Consider the following 20,143-nt stretch of genomic DNA (forward strand, 5'->3'; position numbering starts at 1 on the left):
AGAGACCACAAAAATGAACCTCCACATTTATAGTCAACTGATTTTCAACAAGGATGCCAAGAAAATTCAGTGGGGGAAAGAGTCTTTTCAACACACTGCTGAGACAACTAGATAACCGCCTGCAAAAAAATGAAGTTGAACCCTTACCTTGCTATATAGAAAAAGTCACTCAAAATGGTTCATAGGCCTAAATGTAAGAGCTAAAACTGTAAAAACTATTAGAAGAAAACACTGGCTTAAATCGTCATGACCCTGGGTTAGGCAGTGGTTTCTTAGCTATGACACCAAAAGCACAAACAACAACAACAACAAAACAGGTAAGTTGGATTCATCAAAATTAAAGACTTGTGTGTTTCAAATGACACCATCCAAAAAGAAAAAAGAAGAAATTATCCAATTCACATAACTTTACAAGATTACTGGAATAAAATTTTCCATAATTTTTTTTTAAAAAAATGAAAAGACAATGCACAGAATGGGAGAAAATTTTTGCAAATCACGTCTAATAAGAGACTTATACACATAAAGAATACATAAGGAACTCTTACAAGCTCAATAATACAAAGACAGATAACCCAAATAAAAATGGGCAAAGGATGTGAAGGAACATTTGTCCACAGACACATACAGATGGCCAGACAAGCACATGGAAAGATGTTCAACATCATTAGTCATCAGGGAAAAACGCACATCAGAATCACAATGAGACACGACCTCACATCCACAGGGATGGCTAGAATCAAAAAGACACCAAGTGTCTACAAAGGTGTGAAGAAAATGAGACCCTCAGACACTGCTGATGAAAATGTAAAATGTTGTAACTGCTTTGGAAAATAGTCTGGTGGTTCCTCAAAGGTTATACATAGAGCTACCATATGACCCAGCAATTCTATTTCTAGGTATCTACGCAAGAGAAATGAAAGCACAGAAAATCCTGTATGTGAATGTTCACAGTCGAGGTATTCTTAGAGCCAAAAGTGGAAACCACCTGAAAGTCCATCAGCTGATGAGTGGATAAGCAAAATGTGGTCTCTCCATACAATGGACTGTTACTCAGCCATAAAAACTGAAGTACTGGTGCATGCTAAACATGGGTGAGCCTGGAAAACATTCTGCTGCGTGCAATATGCCCTTCGCAGGAAGACAAGTGCATTCATATGCATTGTCCAGAACAGGTGAAGCCCCGGGGAAGGAAAGGAGACTAGCGGCTGCCAGGGGCTGGGGGAGAGGACGGGGAGGGACTGCTGATGGGCATGGGTTTTCTTTTGGGGTGATGAACATTTTATGAAATTAGATGGTGGTGATGGTTGCACACTCTGAATATACTAAAAAACACTAAACTTTCCAATTTAAAGGGGTTAATTGTAGTTTGTAAATTTTATCTCAAGGGAGCTTATTTTTTAGAGTACATTTTGATTAAAAAAAAAATAAGACCATAAAGATTTAAACTCAACATATGAACTTCACTCTTCTGTGGCTGATTAAAAAAAAAACTTTACTGAGATAAGTCACATACCATAAAATTCACTCTTTTAAATTTTTTCTTTTTAAGGGTTTAACAGGGCCCGTCACACTGGGCCCACGGGAAGGTGGTCTTTATCCTGATCACAGTGGGAAGCTACGGGGAGGTTTTAAACCGAAGAGAGGCCCATGATGAGACTGCAGTTCAGGAACGCCACCCTGGTTGCTACACTTAGAGTGGATGGCTGGAGGTCAGAAATGCAGGGAGCGAACAAAGCTCGTTTCTGGGCAGCTGCCTTAGTCCAGGTGTGAGACTAGCGGTGGGGCGGCTTCAACAAGGCTTGGAGCAGCAAGACGTGGCCAGGCTAACAATCTACCCTGGGGACAGGGCTAGCAGTACGCACTGATGGGCTGAACGGGGCAGCTGGGGTGAGGGCAAAGGAGTAATCAAGATGGCCCCTCTGTATGACCTTAGCATCCTGCTGGGCAGAGGTGCCATTTAGTGAAATGCAAAAGAGCAGGGAAGGAACAGAAGGATGGCATGTAGATCCAAGACAGACGAAATCACCTACAGAGAGAACAGAGTTTGGGGCAAGAAGAGGACGCAGGACTGGGCCCAGTCAACTCCAAGTTTAGAGGAGTTCAAGGGAAGTTACTGAGCAGGGAAGGCCAGCGAGGCGGGGAGGGCACGGAATGAGGGCGTGGTCCGCGGAGGGGAGGCAGCCAGGAGGGAGGGAGCTGCGCTGGGGGCTGCAGTTTTCTCCCTCCTGTCCTAGCTCCCTTCGCTTCGCCTGCAGGCAGAAGTCCTTTTCTATGAACCGGATGACATTCTTTAAGCTGTCTTCTCCCAGTGCTTCCTCACTTTTGATCATTTCTGTCTTTTATCCCAAAGTGAGGAGAAAAGGAAGAGGTAAATATAACTCTGAGAAGCTTGGTAGCTGCAGCTTTACCAGTCTGATGGAAAAGGGACTTTAGCTTGGAACCCAGAGAGAGCTGGGGCTCATCTGAAAGCATCATTTTCCAAGGTCTCCTAGTACCATCTCCCCGTCAGCACAGAGAGTGACTGCAGAACCGGGTCATTTGGGGGTTGAGGGGTCTGGCCTCTAGCAGTGAGCCTAGAGGCCTCAGGGAGCTGCAGGCTGGCGGCGCCCCAGCACCCAGAAAGCCAGGGGCTTTCTTCAAATCGCCTGAAGATTAGACACGTGCTGGGGCTGGTGGCCCCTGGGAGGGCATTTAGTGCCACCACTCCAAGTACAGACAGCAGCGGGGCGAGACCCAAGGCCCCTCTCCATCAGTCTTGCTTCCACCATGCCACTTTGTGGAAAGGCACCTGAGCAATGGGGCAAGCGGGAGACACTTACCTCTTTGAGTCGCTGCTGCTCACAGTTGCACAAGAAAGTCCCAAAGAGACAGCTATAAAGGTGATCCAAAATTGTAATCAAGAATAGTTCATTAAACTCGAATGCTGAAGGAAACTTAAATGGAGAAAGAAAGAAGGTTTAATTTTAAGGTTAAATTTCCAAAACAAACTAGTACTAATTTGTGTATGTGTGTGTATATGAAAGACAGCTAAACTACAACTTGGAATATAGTTAAAAGATTAAAAGGAAAATTGAGTCCACATAGAACTTTATTATCGATAGTTTCCAGTCCAAGCTTATAGATCTGGCTGAGAAACAACCTGAAACAACCAGAACTGTTGAACTTTTTATGCCTAAGAAAGCTTACAGAGCTTCCGCTCCTCGCCATGATGGTGGAACAGAGCCTACATTCACCCTTCGGCCTGAAACATACACAAAATGTATGAAACAGCTGTTTTCAGACATTGGCAACAGGCAGTGGCACGGGACCATGATGCCGCGCCTGCCCCAGAAGGGAAACAAATGGGACAAGTCCTACTATTGGCCCAACTTTCGACTCGGAGGCCCTGGAGGCACATTCTGCATCATGGAGGAGGGAGGGGGTTCCTAGGTACAGCCCATGCATATAGTGACTCAAGAAGAAATAAAAAGTCTTTATCTATTAAAGAAATAACTCAAAATTAAAAACCTCTCCACAGAGACAACTCCATGAATATACATTCCCCAAATTCTTACCAATATATAAGCACATTGAACCTGGCAATATGTAAGAGGGGCAACACCACATGACCAAGCGGGGCTTGTCTCAGGAATACAAGGCTGGTTTAAGATTTGATCTTCACAAAAAAAAGTCTATTACTGTAATTCACTATATTAACAGAATAAGGAAGAAAACCGCATGATCTTCTCAAATGCTGTTTTAGGTAATTTTTTGTTTTTTAAAAGTCATTTTATTTTATTTATTTTCCTATCAATAATTTGATCATTGTTTTAGCTTTATTTATTTTTAGTTCCTTTTTTGGGGGGTAATTAGGTTTGTTTCTTTATTTTAATGGAGGTACTGGGGATTGAACACAGGACCTTGTACATGCCAAGCATGCACTCTACCATTCAGCTAGACCCTCCCACCTGTCTTAGGTAATTCTTAACGGAGTTTAGCAGAATTCGAGTGAAGAACTGCCATTGCCAGGAGGTTTCACCGGGTAGCTGCCATTTAGTAACCATGAGGAGACAATCTGGAAATGATAATAACAATCCCAGTGGCAGGCATGTACTGGGAGCCTACCATGCACCAGAATTCTAACTGAAAACATAGTGAAATGTTCATTACCTAGTCAATTAAGCCAAGCCAATTAGAACAAAACCAAAAGAACTATCCAGCACATCTTTATTTGACAGCTTAAAGACCTATTCCTAATCAGAGATGCTTGCACACTATCACAGCTAATCCTGTCTCTCTAGAATGACGAGTCATGTATAGAAAGTTTATTTTGTAAGTTTACCTTTATCACTTTACTAGACCAGAGACTAGCTTCTCAGCTAGAAACAATGGTCAATGCAGGGCTGTCCAACCCCCCCCCCCCGCCCCCCACAGTTGTTCCTCTCCTCCCCAGGCTATTAGACTAGGCCATGTCAGGAACTCTGCTCAGCTGCCCAAGGTGAAGACTTGCCGCTCTTTCTGCCTTAAGGATCGCTCTCAGAGAAACACACAGCTTTCGTCCAAGGAGCCCCATGGGAATACCACTTCTCCAGAAACCCCTGGAAACTAGCTGCGGTGGTGGGTCTCACTAACGTCCTTGTTCTTAGAGGAACTAAATCAATGATGAATTAAATCAACTAAATCTGGCTGAAATGCTAAAGCTAGCTACTGGTTAATCCTCTCTCAGAGCCTTTAAGATTGCCCCTTGCAATTCTGACCATGGCCCCATGTTCCAAATGGCTATCTTTTAAAAGTTCAAGTACATTATATCCTTTTTTCCCAATATTTTTCTATGCAGCTTAGTTATGCTCTATTTATAAATCACTGGCACCATGAAACTTGTGAACTCTAAGCAAAAATACAAAATTTATGTATACTGAAACTTTATTAAATCAAGGCTAGAAATGGAAGGTCTACATTTTATATTCAAACATTTAAAAATACACATTTACTAACAGGACAGCAAAGCTTCTATTATTAATACATTTTTGAAGCCATATGAGTCTCTATCCCTAACCCTGAGCCTGCATTCGGCATCTGGAAGCTTGGTTGGAGGTTCTATTGCCTCTGACTACAAGCCTTATTCTCGCCAAGTCGGCAGCAGGTATGGGAGGTCGGGGGAGGGGCGGGGTCAGCCCAAGCCCATCAGCACCCACACCACCAGAACACAAGGGCTCCATCCGCTCATGCCAGGTCAGGATGCTATTCACATCCACAGGGCACGGTGGCATTAAACTCAACTCAGGCAACATTTCATCACAGGAAGTAGCAACCACTAGAGTAATACAAATAAAAGATTAAGTCTCTGATTCACAGTTTATTTTGGCCTCTTCTCCTGGAAACTATACCATATACTTCAAAAATATGGTGTCAAAAACCCCACAGAAATCCATAATGAAAGTCTGCACCTCTTGAGGGACAAAAATATCAACAAATATTAAACCTATCTGAAAGGGCAAAAAGTCTGTTAAACTGGAGTTATTGTAGAGTGTCTTTGAGACTCTTCTCTAGTCACTCAATTACTTTTCCCCTTAGTTCCTTTTATATCATTTTCTGCACAGACTAGTTCATTTCATTGTGAGATTTCTAACAACTTTGCACTGATGTAGCTGACTTCATTTAGCAGTAGGCAACCTAAAAATAAGTTAATCCGGTCACATGAACGCATCTTTTCTAACAAGCTACATATCTCATTCACTTGTGACTTAATTGATAGACTGATCTTCAGAGTGTCTCCTTTAAATGCATTAACAATGTTATTTTAAAAGAAATTAATTATACACATTTCATAGGCAGTCTTAAAGCTGTAAGAGGCATCTGAAATATTCTAACCTAAACCCCTCACTTTATTAAAATTCAATAAACATAAGAAGAATTATATAGATGAGACATAGAAATAGGCACTAAGCAATATGAAGAATGAAGTCAGCTTGAAGGTGTTACACACACACACAATTTATCTAGACATTTGGGAGGAATAAGCTACAAAAATGGTGTTTATCCCTTGAGAAGCATCAGAATTATTTTCTGTGTTCAACCTTCTTATGCAATTTTTCTAAAATGTATTTCGTACTTTCCTGTCTTAACCTGAATGTAACCATCATTTAATTTTGTTACTGGCTTGGCATCAATACAAACAGCAAGTACATGGCACTATGAAGCAGTAAGACTTCGGGCCAGCCTCCATGCCTTTTGAGTATGTGTATGCTGTTACCCGTTACCTGTTACTCATACTATCGGGAGCCTACCTCTGAGACCACCCCTCTTCCCACTCCCCACCCTTCTAATTGACTGCTTTGAGTCAGCTGTGACCTGGCACTCAGAAAACAGAGCCCACCTAGCTTGGGGAAGCTGGGTCTAAAAGTCCAAGTAAGTTCTAAGGGAGGGCCTGAGGACTCTGGAAAATCTGCTTTGGCCACTTAGAACCCCGCCCACCTCCCTTTGTTTTCTTATTTCTGAAAGTATGTCTAGTCTCTCGAGATCCCCACTACTCCAGTGTGATCCGTGGACCAGCAGCATGACCTGGGAGCTTGTTAGAAATGTGGGCTCTCAGGCTCTGCCCCAGACCCCTGAATCAGAACCTGCATTTGGATAAGATGCCCAGGGGAACTGTGTGCTCATTAGAGTCTGAGCAGCGCAGAAGCTGGCAGAGCAGGCTCCCTGGAGGGCTCCTGACTGAGGGCTGCCCAAAGCCCCGCAGCGTCAGCGTCGGGGGCAGCCAGAGAATCTGCATCTCTCAGCTGGGGATGGGGAGAGGCAGAGGCTACTGGCCCCAGGACTATGCTTGGCACCACTGTCTGGATCACTGGTCCTCTACCTCATTCTCACATCAGAACCACCTGGGGAACGTTGATGAACTACACACACTTGGACCTTCCCCCAGGCCCGCAGGAAGAAGGGCCTCCAGGGCCGGGGCCCAAGCAGGCACAGCTTTACAAGTTTCCAGGCCCCGCCCTGGCACCCACAAGCTGAGGTGGAGACGTGGCGAGGGGCGCTGTGGGCAGTGCCGTGGGTCTCAACCCCTTTCCTGTCCCAACACACTCACATCAGCACCCAGTGGCGAGGACTGGGATTTCAGACTCTCCGAGGTGGGGAGGCGGAAGGCCTTTAAAAGGCTCCAGGGGAATTGCAATAAGGTGGCCAGGCGGCTCAATCAGGGGTCACTACAAGTCGCCAGCAGTCTTGCCAGCTGGTCCCCTTCCTGTGACTAAGGCAGCCATGGCCAGACCTCCGGGTCAGCAGGAAGGAGCGCACCCAGGCCGTGCTTTCCTAGCCTCTCTTCCCCCAGCCCCTCCCCCCCCCCCCCCCCCCCCGGGAAGCTAGACTGGGCAGCAGGCGCCCTGGAAAGGGCTGTCTGTGGTTTGCCCTTTCTCCCTCCCGGCCCCTCCCCACCATGGCCCTTTCACTGCCTCTATTTCTGTTGTCCCTTCTCTCTCTGTCCCTTGGTCTCTCTCCACTGGCTTTGAATCCAGGTCCATTTCTCTGGCACTGCATCCCACTGAGGATAAGACCCCAGACTCGGGTTTCAGGTGGGAGAGGTGGGAAATAAAAGAGCACGTGCCTTCTGGCCTGCCGACCATCGGCCCGTACACGGAGCTCAGCAGCTTCCCCTCTGCTGTCCTAGGCCACCCTATCCTGGGACACTCATTTCCCTCCTCACCTCGGGGTGGGAGGATTCCTGGAGTCCCTGGTCTCATCCCCTTTGTTCAGACACATCCCCATTTCCAACACCTGGTGACTCTTCCCGGACCTGCCCAGCAGGGGTCTGTGTGTGCCCTCCCAGACACAGACAGACAGACGGACAGAGCACACGGGAGGCCGGACTGAGAGGCAGCATTTGCACACCTGCTGGACCGCATGACGGACAAAAACCATTCACACAAGAAAAGTACCTTTTGGTGTGAAGTTGGTTGTTTCCAACTTTCTGCTTATATTTCCAAGTGAATTAGAATCAAACTGAGTTAAATAACAGAAGGGGTCATATTTAACACACACACATATCACTTTGAATGAACATAAAATTAAAGTTTCTCTTTACCTTTAAGACATATTTGAATCAGACTATAAAGGTCAGAAACATACTTGAACCCTCTCACCTGTCTCGTCATTTGCCAAACACAATCAATAAACTGCAGGAATATAGGGGACCGGTCAGCATCTGCGTGGTTGTCATTGCCATGGCCCACTCGCTGAAAAGAATCAAGAGGTTAAACATTTTAATGTAGGTCCTCTCGAAAGTCACTTTAAATTGCCTAGTGGCAAGAATCATGTCTCATTTATATGTCCCAAGGCCTAACGATTCCTGGCACATAAAAGGCACTCAAAAATGTTCATTGAATTGAACTGAGTTCCATTACTCTTAGGAAACAAAATTTCAGTGTACTATATTTTTACATGTTGATTGTTTTATAATTTCACTTTAATACCGAGATCAAGAAGTTATAAGCAAATGGCCAGTAAACTTTTCAGTCCAAATGATGGGGTTGGCCGTAGCCACCACACCAAGTGCACAATGTCAGCATGGGACCAGCAATTAGCAGCTCATAAAGCACATTATGACTGTCATTTTCTCCACAAGAGTAGCTTTTTTTCCATTTTTCAGAAATGTCAGGAAGTCTGAGAATCAAAATAACAATTAATAATCTGCGAGTTTTAGCCAATTCCACATGACTCAGAGAACCTCAAAAAATCTCACTCCTGAAATGGTAACGGGGAGCCCTTCAGGCAGTCCAGTATGGTATTTCTGGGTTTTTTCCAGTTTTGAGATATAATTGACACCAGTAGTGTATGTCATACCTTTTGCTATTTTAGAAGATGCTAAGAGATTCATACTAAAAGGTAAAAGATAGTTTCAAACACATAAACAGGACTGAAAAAAATATTGAAAGTGTCAAGTTAAAAAACGGCTCAGGAGTGAGCATTCTAACAGAAGCTTCACATAATCTGATGACTAAGCAAAAGGATGAGAAAAGTTATGAAGATACAAGGTGGTCATGACATAGGAAGAGTGAGAAATACTAGATCTATGAGATTTCCACCAGGAAAGACATAAGAAAGAAATGACCAAGTCAACATGAACACTTCAGAATAACACTGTACTGCCTTTTTAAAAAAATGTTAATTGTAGCGAAATATACATACCAAATTTACTATCGTAACCATTTTAAGTGTATAGGTCAGTGACACTAAGTACATTCACGTTGTTGTGCAACCATCAGCACCATCCATCTCCAGAACTTTCTCATCTTCCCATGTGGAAACAGTGTCCCCATTGAACAGTTAACTCCCTGCTCCCCTCCCGCAGTCCATGGCACCCACCACCCTTTGTCTGTATAGGTCTGACTGCTCTAGATACCTCATATACGTGGAATCATACAATTTATCTGTCCTTTTGCAACTGGCTTCTTTCACTTGGCATAATGTCCTCATAGTTCATCCATGTTGTAGCAGGTGTAAGAACTGTCTTCCCTTCTAAAGCTGAATAATAGCCCATTGTATGGATAGACCACATTCTGTTTGTCCGTTCATCTGTTGAGGGACACTGGGTTGATTCCACCTTTGGGCTACTGTGAATCATGCTGCTATGAACATGGATGTGCAAAGAAGTGTTTGAGTCTCAGTTTTCACTTTTTTTATGTCTATAAGCAGAAGCAGACGTACCGGGTCGTATGGTAGGTCTATTTGTAATTGTTTGAGGACCTACCCTACTGTTCTGCATGGCGGCTGCATGCACTGTCCTAGATCTGTACTCCTCCTTTATAAAATAACTTGTGGAATCTGCTTCTCCGTATTTCAGGCACCAGGGGAAGTTTTGTACCGACATTTCGCAGTTTAGGATTCACTCCTTCTTTTAATAGACATACACTGGACTCGTACAGTGTGCACAAGGCACCCCGCCTGGCCCGCAGGGCTTCAGGCAGCTTCACGGTGTCCAATAGAGGCCAGGCCCTTGGCTAGGCACCTGGGGCGCCAGGACAAACGGTCTGGTTGTGGGAGAAAGACCTGCAAATCACAAAGGCAATAAAGCGTGCAAGGGCTTCCTGGCTGGAGATGGGTATGGTGGGGCACAGAGGAACAAGTGGCCACCCTGGGATGGGCAGGAGGAGGGAACCGGGAGGGAAAGTCACAAGTTACAGTCATGGAGGAGGTCTCATTTGAAATAAATCTTTTTTTTTTCCATTTAACAGAGGCACTGGGGATTGAACCCAGGACCGTGTCCACACCAAGCATGCACTCTACCACTGAGCTCTACTCCCCAGCCCTGGAATCAATCTTGAAAGACTAGGAGGAACCTGCTTCCTGGCTGGCCAAAGACGGACTGAATTAGAAGCAGTGAAGGCGGTGGGGGACACCAGGGGTGCTGCAAGTAGCTGGGCATGGCTGAGCCCGGGGAGGGTGGGGAGGCGAGGCTGGAAAAGCAGCTTAGGGCCGGATCACCAGCAGCCTCAAATGTGGTGCTGTGGAGTCGGCCCACAAGCTAGCAAGCCGGGGAAGGCTCGGAGGGATCCATGCGGGGGAGCAGCGGCAGCAGATCTGCTATGGGGATGGGGGGACAGTGGATTGGAAGGGGATGAGTGACAGAGAGGCTACTTAGGAGACTGCTATAATAGTCCCACAGGAGATGGCCAGGCGTGAACCAAGCTGGCGTCAGAGGCAGTATGGAAGAGATGATAGAGTTGCAATCTATGTATTTAAAGTCATAGGATGGGCTGGGATCAGCAAGGGATTAAACATAGAGAAAGATGATCCAAGGACTGAGCCCTGGGGCACCCCAACATTAAGAAGTTGGGGACAGAGGAGGCCAGAGGTAGGAGGAAATTCAAAAGGTTGTGAATATCCAAGGGAAGAAAGTGCTTCTACAAGAAGGGGACAATCAACAGTTTCAGATGCTCAGGCCAAACGAGAGGAGGACGTGACAGAGTGGCAGTCACTGGTGGCTGTGACAAGAGCAGTCTCAGGGCGGAGCAAGGTTGTGAGGAGGACACTTGACTGAACTGGGTTCAAGAGAAACAGTGAGAGTGAGTACAGACTAGTTTTGCGGAGCTTTGCTGAAAAGGGGAGCAGGTATTTGGGGTGACAGCTGGACAGGGGAGTGTGGTGAAGAGGGCGGGAGAAGTCACAGCATGTTTCCATACCGACGGGAATGATCTAGGGCAGAGGGGAATGGGGGCAGGAACAGCTGGAGAGCAGTCCGTGAGAAGGTCCGAGAGGCGGATGATGGGACAGGTGGGCAAGGACAGAAACCGGCTTCAGGTAGGAGCTCACACTGCTCATCCACAGAAACCTGAGGGCCAGCAGAGCAGAAGGACCAGTAGGTGGGTGGCTGCAGGCTGGAAAACACTGTTTGAATGTTGACTCCACCCTAAACAGCTGGGAAAGTAAAGGGCCCCTGCCAGCTGTCTGTCGCCCAGGACAGAGTCTGGGGAGGAAAGGTGGAAGAGAATGGACTGTGGGTCTTCAGGGATAGCCAGGTAGGTGCAAGCCTGGGAAAGACGCCACAGCCTCTCCCAGCCTTCGCTGAGGGGGAAGCAACACAGGAGCTCATGATACTGTTTAAATTAACAGCAGGAGCTAACATTTATCCAGGACTTGGCGCAGGCCGGGCCCTGTCCTAAGCACCTGACACACAGAAGCTCATCCTCCCTCCTCTGCAGCACTCTGTTTCAGAGAAGGGAAACCAAGGCACAGGGAGGGAAGGGATGTGTCTGAGGGTAGGACCACAGCTCCCAAAGGGCACACGGCTCAGCAACGGGGGCACTGCCCCGCCTCCCCGTCATAGCACGCACCTGGTGCCCCCCAGTGGGTGCTGCTGGAGTCCTCTCACTGCCCATCCAGGCTTTCCACGGGCGAGTCCAAGCGGGGCTTCAGAGTATTCCAGCTCAGTGCACAGTTCACATGAATCCCCAGCGGCTCAAAGGCCTGGACAGGGATTCAAGACCACTTGAACTAGGACACAAACAGCAGCCCAAGAATGCCCTACCAGATGCCCCAGCAATTCCACCTCTAGGTATACACCCAAGTGTGAAAGCAGGCTGTTCTGGGCTGAACTGTGCCTCCCCCAATACATATGTTGAAGTCCTAACCCGCAGTCTGACTGGTATTTCATAGGAAAAGGAAATTTGGACTCACAGAGATAGCAGGGATGTGCGTGCACAGAGGAGAGGCCATGTGGGGACACAGCAAGAAGGCAGCCATTTGTAAGCCAAGGAGAGGGGCCTCAGGAGACACCAACCCTGCCAGAACCTTGATCTTGGACCTCCGGCCTCCAGAACAATGAGATGATAAACTTCTGTTGTTTAAGCCACCCAGTCTTACAGTATTTTGTATGGCAAAATCTTGTACACCAATGTTCACAGCAGTATTATTCACCACCACTAACAGGTGGAAATAACCCAAGTGTCCATCAACAGGTAAATGGATAAATAAAATGCAGGATAGCCATACAATGGAAATTATGTCCACACAATGGAATACTATTCAGCCACGAAAAAGAATTACAATTTGATCGATGCTATATGGATAAACCTTGAAAACATTGTACTTAGTGAAATAAGCCAGTCACAGAAAGACAAATACTGTATGACTCCACTTACACAAGGTTCCTGGAACAGGCAAATCCAGGGGGATGGAAAGCAGATTAGCAGTGGTCAGGGGCTGGGTGGAGGAGAAAACGAGGAGTGACTACTTAATGTGCATGGGGTTTTCTTCTGGGGGTGATGAAAATGTTTTGGAACTAGAGAGAGGTGGTGGCTGCACAACACTGCGGATGCACTCAATGCCACTGAACTATAGACTTTAAGAAGGTTAATTCTAGGTTATAAGAGTTTTTACATCATTTGTTTTGTTTTTAAAAAAGGCACACCTACACACATACAGAATAGAATGTCCTACCAGGAACATATGATGCTGAGGTCCATGGCATTCTATTATGGCAATTCAGGTCTCATACAGGGCACAAAGCCTTTGTGTGTGTGTGTGTGATGCGTGATACACATATGCCAGAGCAAAACAGTCTAGCATGCACCTCTCCGTCTCAACTTACCAGTGCAAACCTATGTCCAAAGCTGATCCACTCCTTTTCTATGAGAGCCTCGAATCCTTTAATGGTACGGTAATAACTGTCCAGCATCAGCATGGCCAGGGACGTCAGCTGGGCCGTTCGGTCCCAACCGTCACTGCAGTGCACCACCACCGAGGTTTTCCCAGATTCTATTTTATCAGCAATTCTCACTGCCCCAGCAAGAAGCATCTTCAGAAAAGAAGGCACATTAAACTAGGCTCCATTTAATTTCTACTACAGCAAAAAGAATTCTGTTCAGGTCAATAAACCAAACAAGAATGCAATCAATTTGAGAATCACTAGGAAACATCAGTATTGTGGGGGAAGAGAAAAAGAAAAAAGAAAAACTTCCAGTAAGAAAAATGACAGTAGTAAATAAGGTCCTTTGTCAAAAGGCCACAAAGTACTTTAAAACCCTGATCTGAGGCAACCATTAGTCCTTTGTATTCTGTCACAAAAGCCCCCAACAAAGACCACAGTTTGGATGCTGCCCTTGGAAACTATGAAAGCTCAGGAAGCTCAAGTACCCAGCAAAGATGTGCCTCTTTGCAATGTTGAGAAACCCCTGGATAGACAGCTGCGTAGCTTTACGGCCCAGATGCAGAGAAACCTTAACCAGAAGGCATGTAAAGGACGGGCCCTCTGCGTACCCTTATGTACTCCAGCCAGTGCGTCCCGTCCACGTTGGACAGCCACCGCGCCTCGTCAATGGACGGGTACACGATCTCTTTCAGTTTCCGCAGAGACTCTCTCATCACGTGAATGTTGTGGATCTCCAAGAACACGAGTTCTGCATTCGGGTAAGCACTTTCACTTTCATAGCCCCCGCCCTTTGCCTGTGAGAAACAAAAGATAGACATCACTTCACCTGAGTTCACTTTTTGTTTTTCTTTATTGTTTAAACAAATTTTTAATTATCTTTTGTGGGAAAATGGAGATTACATGTGTTATTAGGTGATTCCTTTCTTCTTCTTCTTCTTCTTCTTCTTCTTCTTCTTCTTTTAAGCACAATTGAGTTAACTTTTCTATCCTTTCTACTGTTACCAGACAGGGACCATTAAAAAAGCAACAAGCTCATCTGTTTATAATAAACCTCCTACATCCTTGCATGAGTGTCCCAGGGCTGCTGAGACAAAGTACCGCAATCTGAGAAACTCGTCCTCTCAGTTCTGGAGGCTGGAAGCCCAGCATCGAGGTGCTGGCAAGGCCGTGCTCCCCCAGAGCCCTCTTGGGGAGGATCCTTCTTTGCCTCTTCCAGTTTCCGGCAGCCTTTGGTGTTCCTGGTTTACAGACACATTCATCTCTGTCTGCCCCATTTCACATGACCCTCTCCTTGTATCTCTGTCCCTTCTCTTAAGGACACCAGCCAGACTGGAATAAGGTCCCTTCTAATTCAATATGACTTCATCTTAACTTGATTACATTTACGAAGACTACTTCAAATCAGGGCCACAAAGGTACCAGGAGTTAGGACTCCAGCATTTTTTCAATGGAAACACAATCCAACTCATAACAGTCCTCCATTACCCATCATCAGTTAGTAAAACGATTAACAACTGGATCTTACACAAGACGAATTAGATTTTCAACAAGATGAATTGGATTTTCAAAGGTTCTGTCTGTTAGTACTATTTATCTGAATAAAAAAGTTGTACCACTGCAAAACTTCTGTATAAAACCGTTTGTTTCTGTATTCTGTATAAAACTGTCCCAAACAAGGAGATTCATTTAAATAATTTAAGTAAAATAAAGTACAAATGCAACAAAACAGGGGGCTATGGCTCACCCCTTGGTACTCTCGTAACAAATGCTGGTCTATAATTAGCTTATATGTGGTAGAGGTCAACACGCAAAACACATCCGTTATAAGAATATGGAGTAAGTGAAGCCCTAATAAATTACTGGTAGAAATGAAAATTGTGCAGTCTCTGTGGAAAAAGGTTTCATGGCTCTGCAAAATGTTAAACAGAACTACCAGATGACCCAGCAATTCCAACTCCCACAGAAATGAAAACTTTCATGTGAAAACTTGTACACGACAAATCACAGCAGCAGCATCTGCAACAGCTGAAGTGTGGCGGCGACCCCAGTGTCCATCAGTGACTGAGCGGTGAACAAAATGTGGTCTCTCCATACACTGGAATATTCTTCTGCTACACAAAGGGATGGAGTGCTGACTCAGCTACACAAGGAGGAACCTGAAAAACATTCCACTAAGTGACAGAGGGCACATAAGACCACAGGTCGTGTGATTCCATTTATGTGAAATGTCCAGACGCGGAAATCTACGTAGAAAGTAAATTAGTGGCTGGCAGGGGGTGCGGGGGGGGGGGGAAGGCAGCGGCTGCCAGTGGGCACAGGGTTTCCATCCTGACCACCATCGTACAACATTGGGAATAGACTGGAAGTCACAAAATTGTAAACTCTGGAATAGTTTTTGGAGAAGGAACAGAGTGTTCGGCTTCGAGTACAGGGAGCATATAATGCTCGTGAGAACTGAAGTGGAGATGTCGCCAGGCCGCAGGATACGCATTCTCGGGCTCAGAGGAGAGGCTGGGCTATGACTAGCAGGTGTAGCGTCGAGCGCTCGAGGGCAGCGCACACCTTGAGGAGAGCAGCCAAGGCTTGGAGGATAAAGAGAAAAGGGAAAGGAGTCTTCTGAAAAGGAGAAGGTACTCAGTGGTGTCCACAGCTCATGAGGTCATGATGAGAAGGGGCTTGGCCTTGCCGTGAACAGTCTGGGCAGAGAGAGGGATGGGAGCCGGTTTCGCATGGCCCAAGGGGTATCAAAGAGACACCTCCTCCAAGAAGCCATCCGAGAAGGGCAGGAGAGCCGCGGTGCCAGCTGGAAGGGAACACTGATGGGAAAGACTTGGTGGGAAGGAGTCAGCAGAGGGGAAAGGGAGGGCTGAGCAGGCAGGCGGCTGGGGGCAGGCTGCGGGGCACAGACGGGAAGGGAGCGCCTGTCTGAGGGTTGCTTTGTTCTCTGGGAAGAAGGAAGCAGACCCCGGGAAGCCTGAGGCCCCAGGTGAGGCAGGAGCATCCCGGCGTGAATGTGGAGTGACTCCAGCCTGCCCGCTGAGCCCGTGGTTCTCCTGGATGCTCAGCAGCCCAGGCTGTGGGCATGGAGGCGGGCAGGGGTGCTGCAGGGCTGGCGAGCCCAGGTGCGGGCCGCAGGAGCCCGGGGCCGAGAGGATGGGAGTCTGCACCCGAGCAGGCAGAGGGCACAGTCCCAGGGAGGCCAGAGCCCACGGGAGGCCGAAAGCCCCGTCCCCCGGGTGGAGGAGCAGGTGCTGAGTATCTGATAAAGCTTGCAAACACGACTGAGAGGAAAAGAAGAGAACTGTGTGTCTGGACGCCAGTTTGTACTCCAGGGCATTCCACAGAATTCCCTGAGACACTTTCAATTCAACACAGCACTCTCGGAACACCCACACACCAGCGCTGGACAGGGTGCTCTAGAGCACGGCCCTGCCTCCCTGCTGTAGCTCTGCTCCTCGGGAGAAACACCCACAGCAGCCGCTGAAGACACTGCTGACCGAGGCAGCAGCAGCCTGTGAAGTGGCTGAAGGCACTTTGGTGGCAGGGAGAGGGGGTCTGTGATCCCAGCTTGGCCACCCAAGTAGCTACGGGACCCTCACCTTCTCTTGTACCTCAGCTCTCTCGCCGTAAAAGCTGCAGAGGGTCACTGGGGGGATCAAATGCTAATTAAGTAGATTCTCTTAACGAAAGCTAATCCGTACCAAGTCTGCTGCCCCCCCCCACCCCACACTCGAGCACTGGTTTCTTATCCCCTCACCCAGCACCTACCGTGCACAAAGCCACGAGATGGCGGGTAAATCAGCCCCGGTCCCGCCGCTGGGAACCCGGAGGGGATCCGGAGAAGAGGCCCCTGGAGGGGTGCTCGGCCCTCACACCAAGCAAGCACTTTAGCTCAGAGGGAGCACGTGTTAACCAGCAGAATGTAGTTAAAGCCAATCTGTTGCCTGGAAACTGATTACTAAAGATCCAAATAAGACAAATGACCACCAGAACACCGGGCGACGGAAGCAACTGAGCATGCGTGCCTACCACATGCCAGGACGGAGAGCAGGCACCTGGAGGTCTCGCGACAAGGGGAAGGAAGGTGCGGGGGGCCCCACCTCTACTCCAGCAGGAACAGGGCAAGGGGGCTGGGAGAGTTCTGGAAGACATGAGCTTGCTGGCCAGACCTCTCTCGGCGGGGCCAAGGAGGGTTCCAGAGAGAAGCCAGTGGTGTTGGGACACCGCTCCTCACTGGCCCCCAAGTCCCTGCGAAGAAGCGGATAGCATCGGCGACAGGGCCAACCTAACCCTCGGGGAACAGAAAGCCGACCCGCTGGGAGGCAGCAGCTGCAGGATGGACGCAGCTGCCCTGATTTCAGGCGGGCTGGCCAGAAGCCTGCCGCGCTCTCGGTCCACTGGGTGCCAACCCTCAGCAGCCAGGAGGGCTCCCAGGTGAGAATGCTGAAGCCTCCGAGAGGGCAGGCTACTCCCAAAGGCACGAAGTGGCAGGGCAGGATTCCCGCACCCTCAGACCCCAAAGTCCCCACACCTCCCCCGTTGCAGACTAAGTGTGTCCCTTCAAATTCACATGTTGAAACCCTAACCCCCAATGTGCAGGTGTTAGAGGGTGTGGCCTTTGGCAGAGGATAAGGGGATGGAGGTGGAGCCTGCAAAGAGCTCGCCCCTTTCTGCTCTCTGCAATGTGAGGACACGGCAAGAAGGGAAGCAGGCTCCCACCAACACAGAACCCACTGGCATCTTGATCTTGGACTTCTCAGCTTCCATTGCTCTGAGAAACACATTTGTTGTTTATTGGTTACCCAACCTCTAATATTTTGTTTTAGCAGCCTGAGCTCGGCCAGTTCTCCCCCAGGACACCCCTCCTCTCCTGGTATCTAGGACCTCCCCCTCCCTCCTTGGGGTCTCCTCCCACTACTTGGAGCATCCTTTCCTTCACCGAGTTCCTCTCTTGCCCTCCATAGACAGCATTTCGGAGGGGGGGGTGCTTGGCCCCTGCTCACGTGGTGGAGACTCCCTCCGTAGCCTCACCCTCTCTGCCTGAAGACTGCAACCACCACCCAACACACCACTGGGGCCCTGGTCTCAACCTCCAGAGATTTCCCTTCCCCACAGGTCAAAACTCAATTCCTTCCATCCACGTTCACTTTCTCAAGAAGAAATGTGACATACATGCCTTTGGTGCTGTCACACTGCCTCCCCATAGTGGAGTCTGGATTTTGAAGTTAACATCCAATGCCACTTGCTGTCGGGTCCTCTAAATAGTGGCCATCCATTGAGAGACGACCCCAACCCACCAGCCAGCCAGCCAGCCCTGTGTCCCACAGTCGTGGGGCAGCCCCTGCTATTGCGGAGCCGACGGCCCAGCGGCTGGACACAGGCTGAATGAGGAACTGGCCACGTGCTGAGGGGTACGGAGAGCAAAGTGCAGAGCACCACGGGCAGGGAGACCTCCGCACAGCTGGAGACACGCCCTGAGGAAGTGACCTTTAAAGTGCCATCTGAAGGATGGGGGAGCAGTTAGCTTCAGGGGAGGGAGTTGAAGATGACACTGGGATATGCTCAAGGAACTGAAAGAAGCTTCTCACAGCTGCGACGTGGACTCAGGAGGTATTGTGAGGCAGGAAGGAAAGAGTCTGTGGGTGCAGGGCTTCAGAGACCCTGTTCAGGAACTGGCTGTCACCACCTCGAGGCATGGAAGGCACGCACAGAGTGTATGTGTAGATCATCCTGGCCACAATGTGGAGACTGGATTGAAGGGAACCTCTCCAAAACACTAGCAAACTGAGTCCAGCAGCAGAGTAAGGAAATTTTACATCATGACCAAGTGGGACGTATCCCAGGAATGGAAAGGGGTTGTACAGGCTCACGGGGGCTGCCATAACAAAGTACCACAAACCAGGTGGCTAAAAACAACACAGATCCATTTCCTTACAGCTCTGGGGACTAGAAGTCCAAGATCAAGTTGTTGGCAGGGGTCATTCCTTCTGGTGGCTCTGAAGGAGAATCTGCTCCAGGCCTCGCTCCCAGCCTCAGGGGGTGGCCGGCCATCCTTGGGGCTGCTTGGCATGTAGCTGCGCCCCTTCAGTCTCTGCCTTCGCCATCACAGGGCCACCTTCCCTGTGTGTGTCTCTGCATCTCTGCACTGCCTTCTTCTGAGGAAGGACATGAATCACTGGATTTCAGAGCTACTCTAGTTTGAACTCACTAACTACATCTACAAAGACCCTATTTCCAAATAAGGTCATATTCTAAGGTTCCAGATGGACATGAAGCTTTGGGAGCTGCTGGTCAACCTACTACAGTATCAAAATACAAAAACCAGTCACTGCAATACACCATGTTAACAGAATGAAGGGGAAAAACACATGATCGTCTCAGCTGACACAAAAAAGGCCTTTGAAAATCCAATACCCTTTCATGATGAAACCATTCGACAAACGAAGAATAGAAGGGAATTTCCTTAACCTGATAAGGGCGTGTATGAAAAACCCACAGCTAGTTTACGCAGTGGCGAAAGACTGAAAGCTTTCCCCTTAAGCTTAGGGACAAAACCAGGATGCCTGCTTTCACCACTTCTATTCAGCCTGGCATTCAAGAGGAAGTCCCCTTCTGGTTGCTAGAGGGGATTCTGCCAGATTCATGAATTGCCTAATAAAGCCAATTAGATCTTAAAAGAAAAAGCAAAACATGGTACTCGAGGTTCTTGCCAGGGAATCAGGCAAGAAGAAATAAAACACATCCAGGTTGGAAAGGAAGAAGTAAAACTCTCTACCTGCAGATGACATGACATATAGAGAGGAGCTAATGTGGACCTGGACAGATAAACATCCGTGTCTGCTTCCTAGACACATACACCACTGCAGTTAAAATCACTCTAGACGTGCAATTTGGTGTCCTGCTCCTGTCTTTTCTGTGTGGGATAAAACAATGGGCTGCCCTTGCTCTGCTGGATGTTTAGAGATCGCCTCTGTGAATATAGCTTTTCTCATATTTGTTTTTTTTAATTTCCCTGGGCTA

The 20,143-nt window shown here is 47.9% G+C and overlaps 1 protein-coding gene across 5 annotated transcripts in view; it reads right to left on the minus strand.

Annotated features, from left to right (window-relative positions):
* Positions 1-20,143, minus strand: part of MTMR1 (myotubularin related protein 1) — a 61,679-nt gene that overhangs the window by 6,160 nt on the left and 35,376 nt on the right. For all 5 annotated transcript variants that reach the window (XM_031446526.2, XM_064483305.1, XM_031446528.2 and 2 more), the window contains 4 exons: positions 13,732-13,917; positions 13,064-13,270; positions 8,118-8,210; positions 2,823-2,936 (listed from right to left, as the gene is read on the minus strand). In XM_031446526.2, coding sequence (XP_031302386.2) covers positions 2,823-2,936; positions 8,118-8,210; positions 13,064-13,270; positions 13,732-13,917 — 600 coding nt within the window. The remainder of the gene's footprint in view (positions 1-2,822; positions 2,937-8,117; positions 8,211-13,063; positions 13,271-13,731; positions 13,918-20,143) is intronic.

Source organism: Camelus dromedarius, chromosome X (assembly GCF_036321535.1).
Source record: "Camelus dromedarius isolate mCamDro1 chromosome X, mCamDro1.pat, whole genome shotgun sequence".
Classification (NCBI taxonomy): domain Eukaryota; kingdom Metazoa; phylum Chordata; class Mammalia; order Artiodactyla; family Camelidae; genus Camelus; species Camelus dromedarius.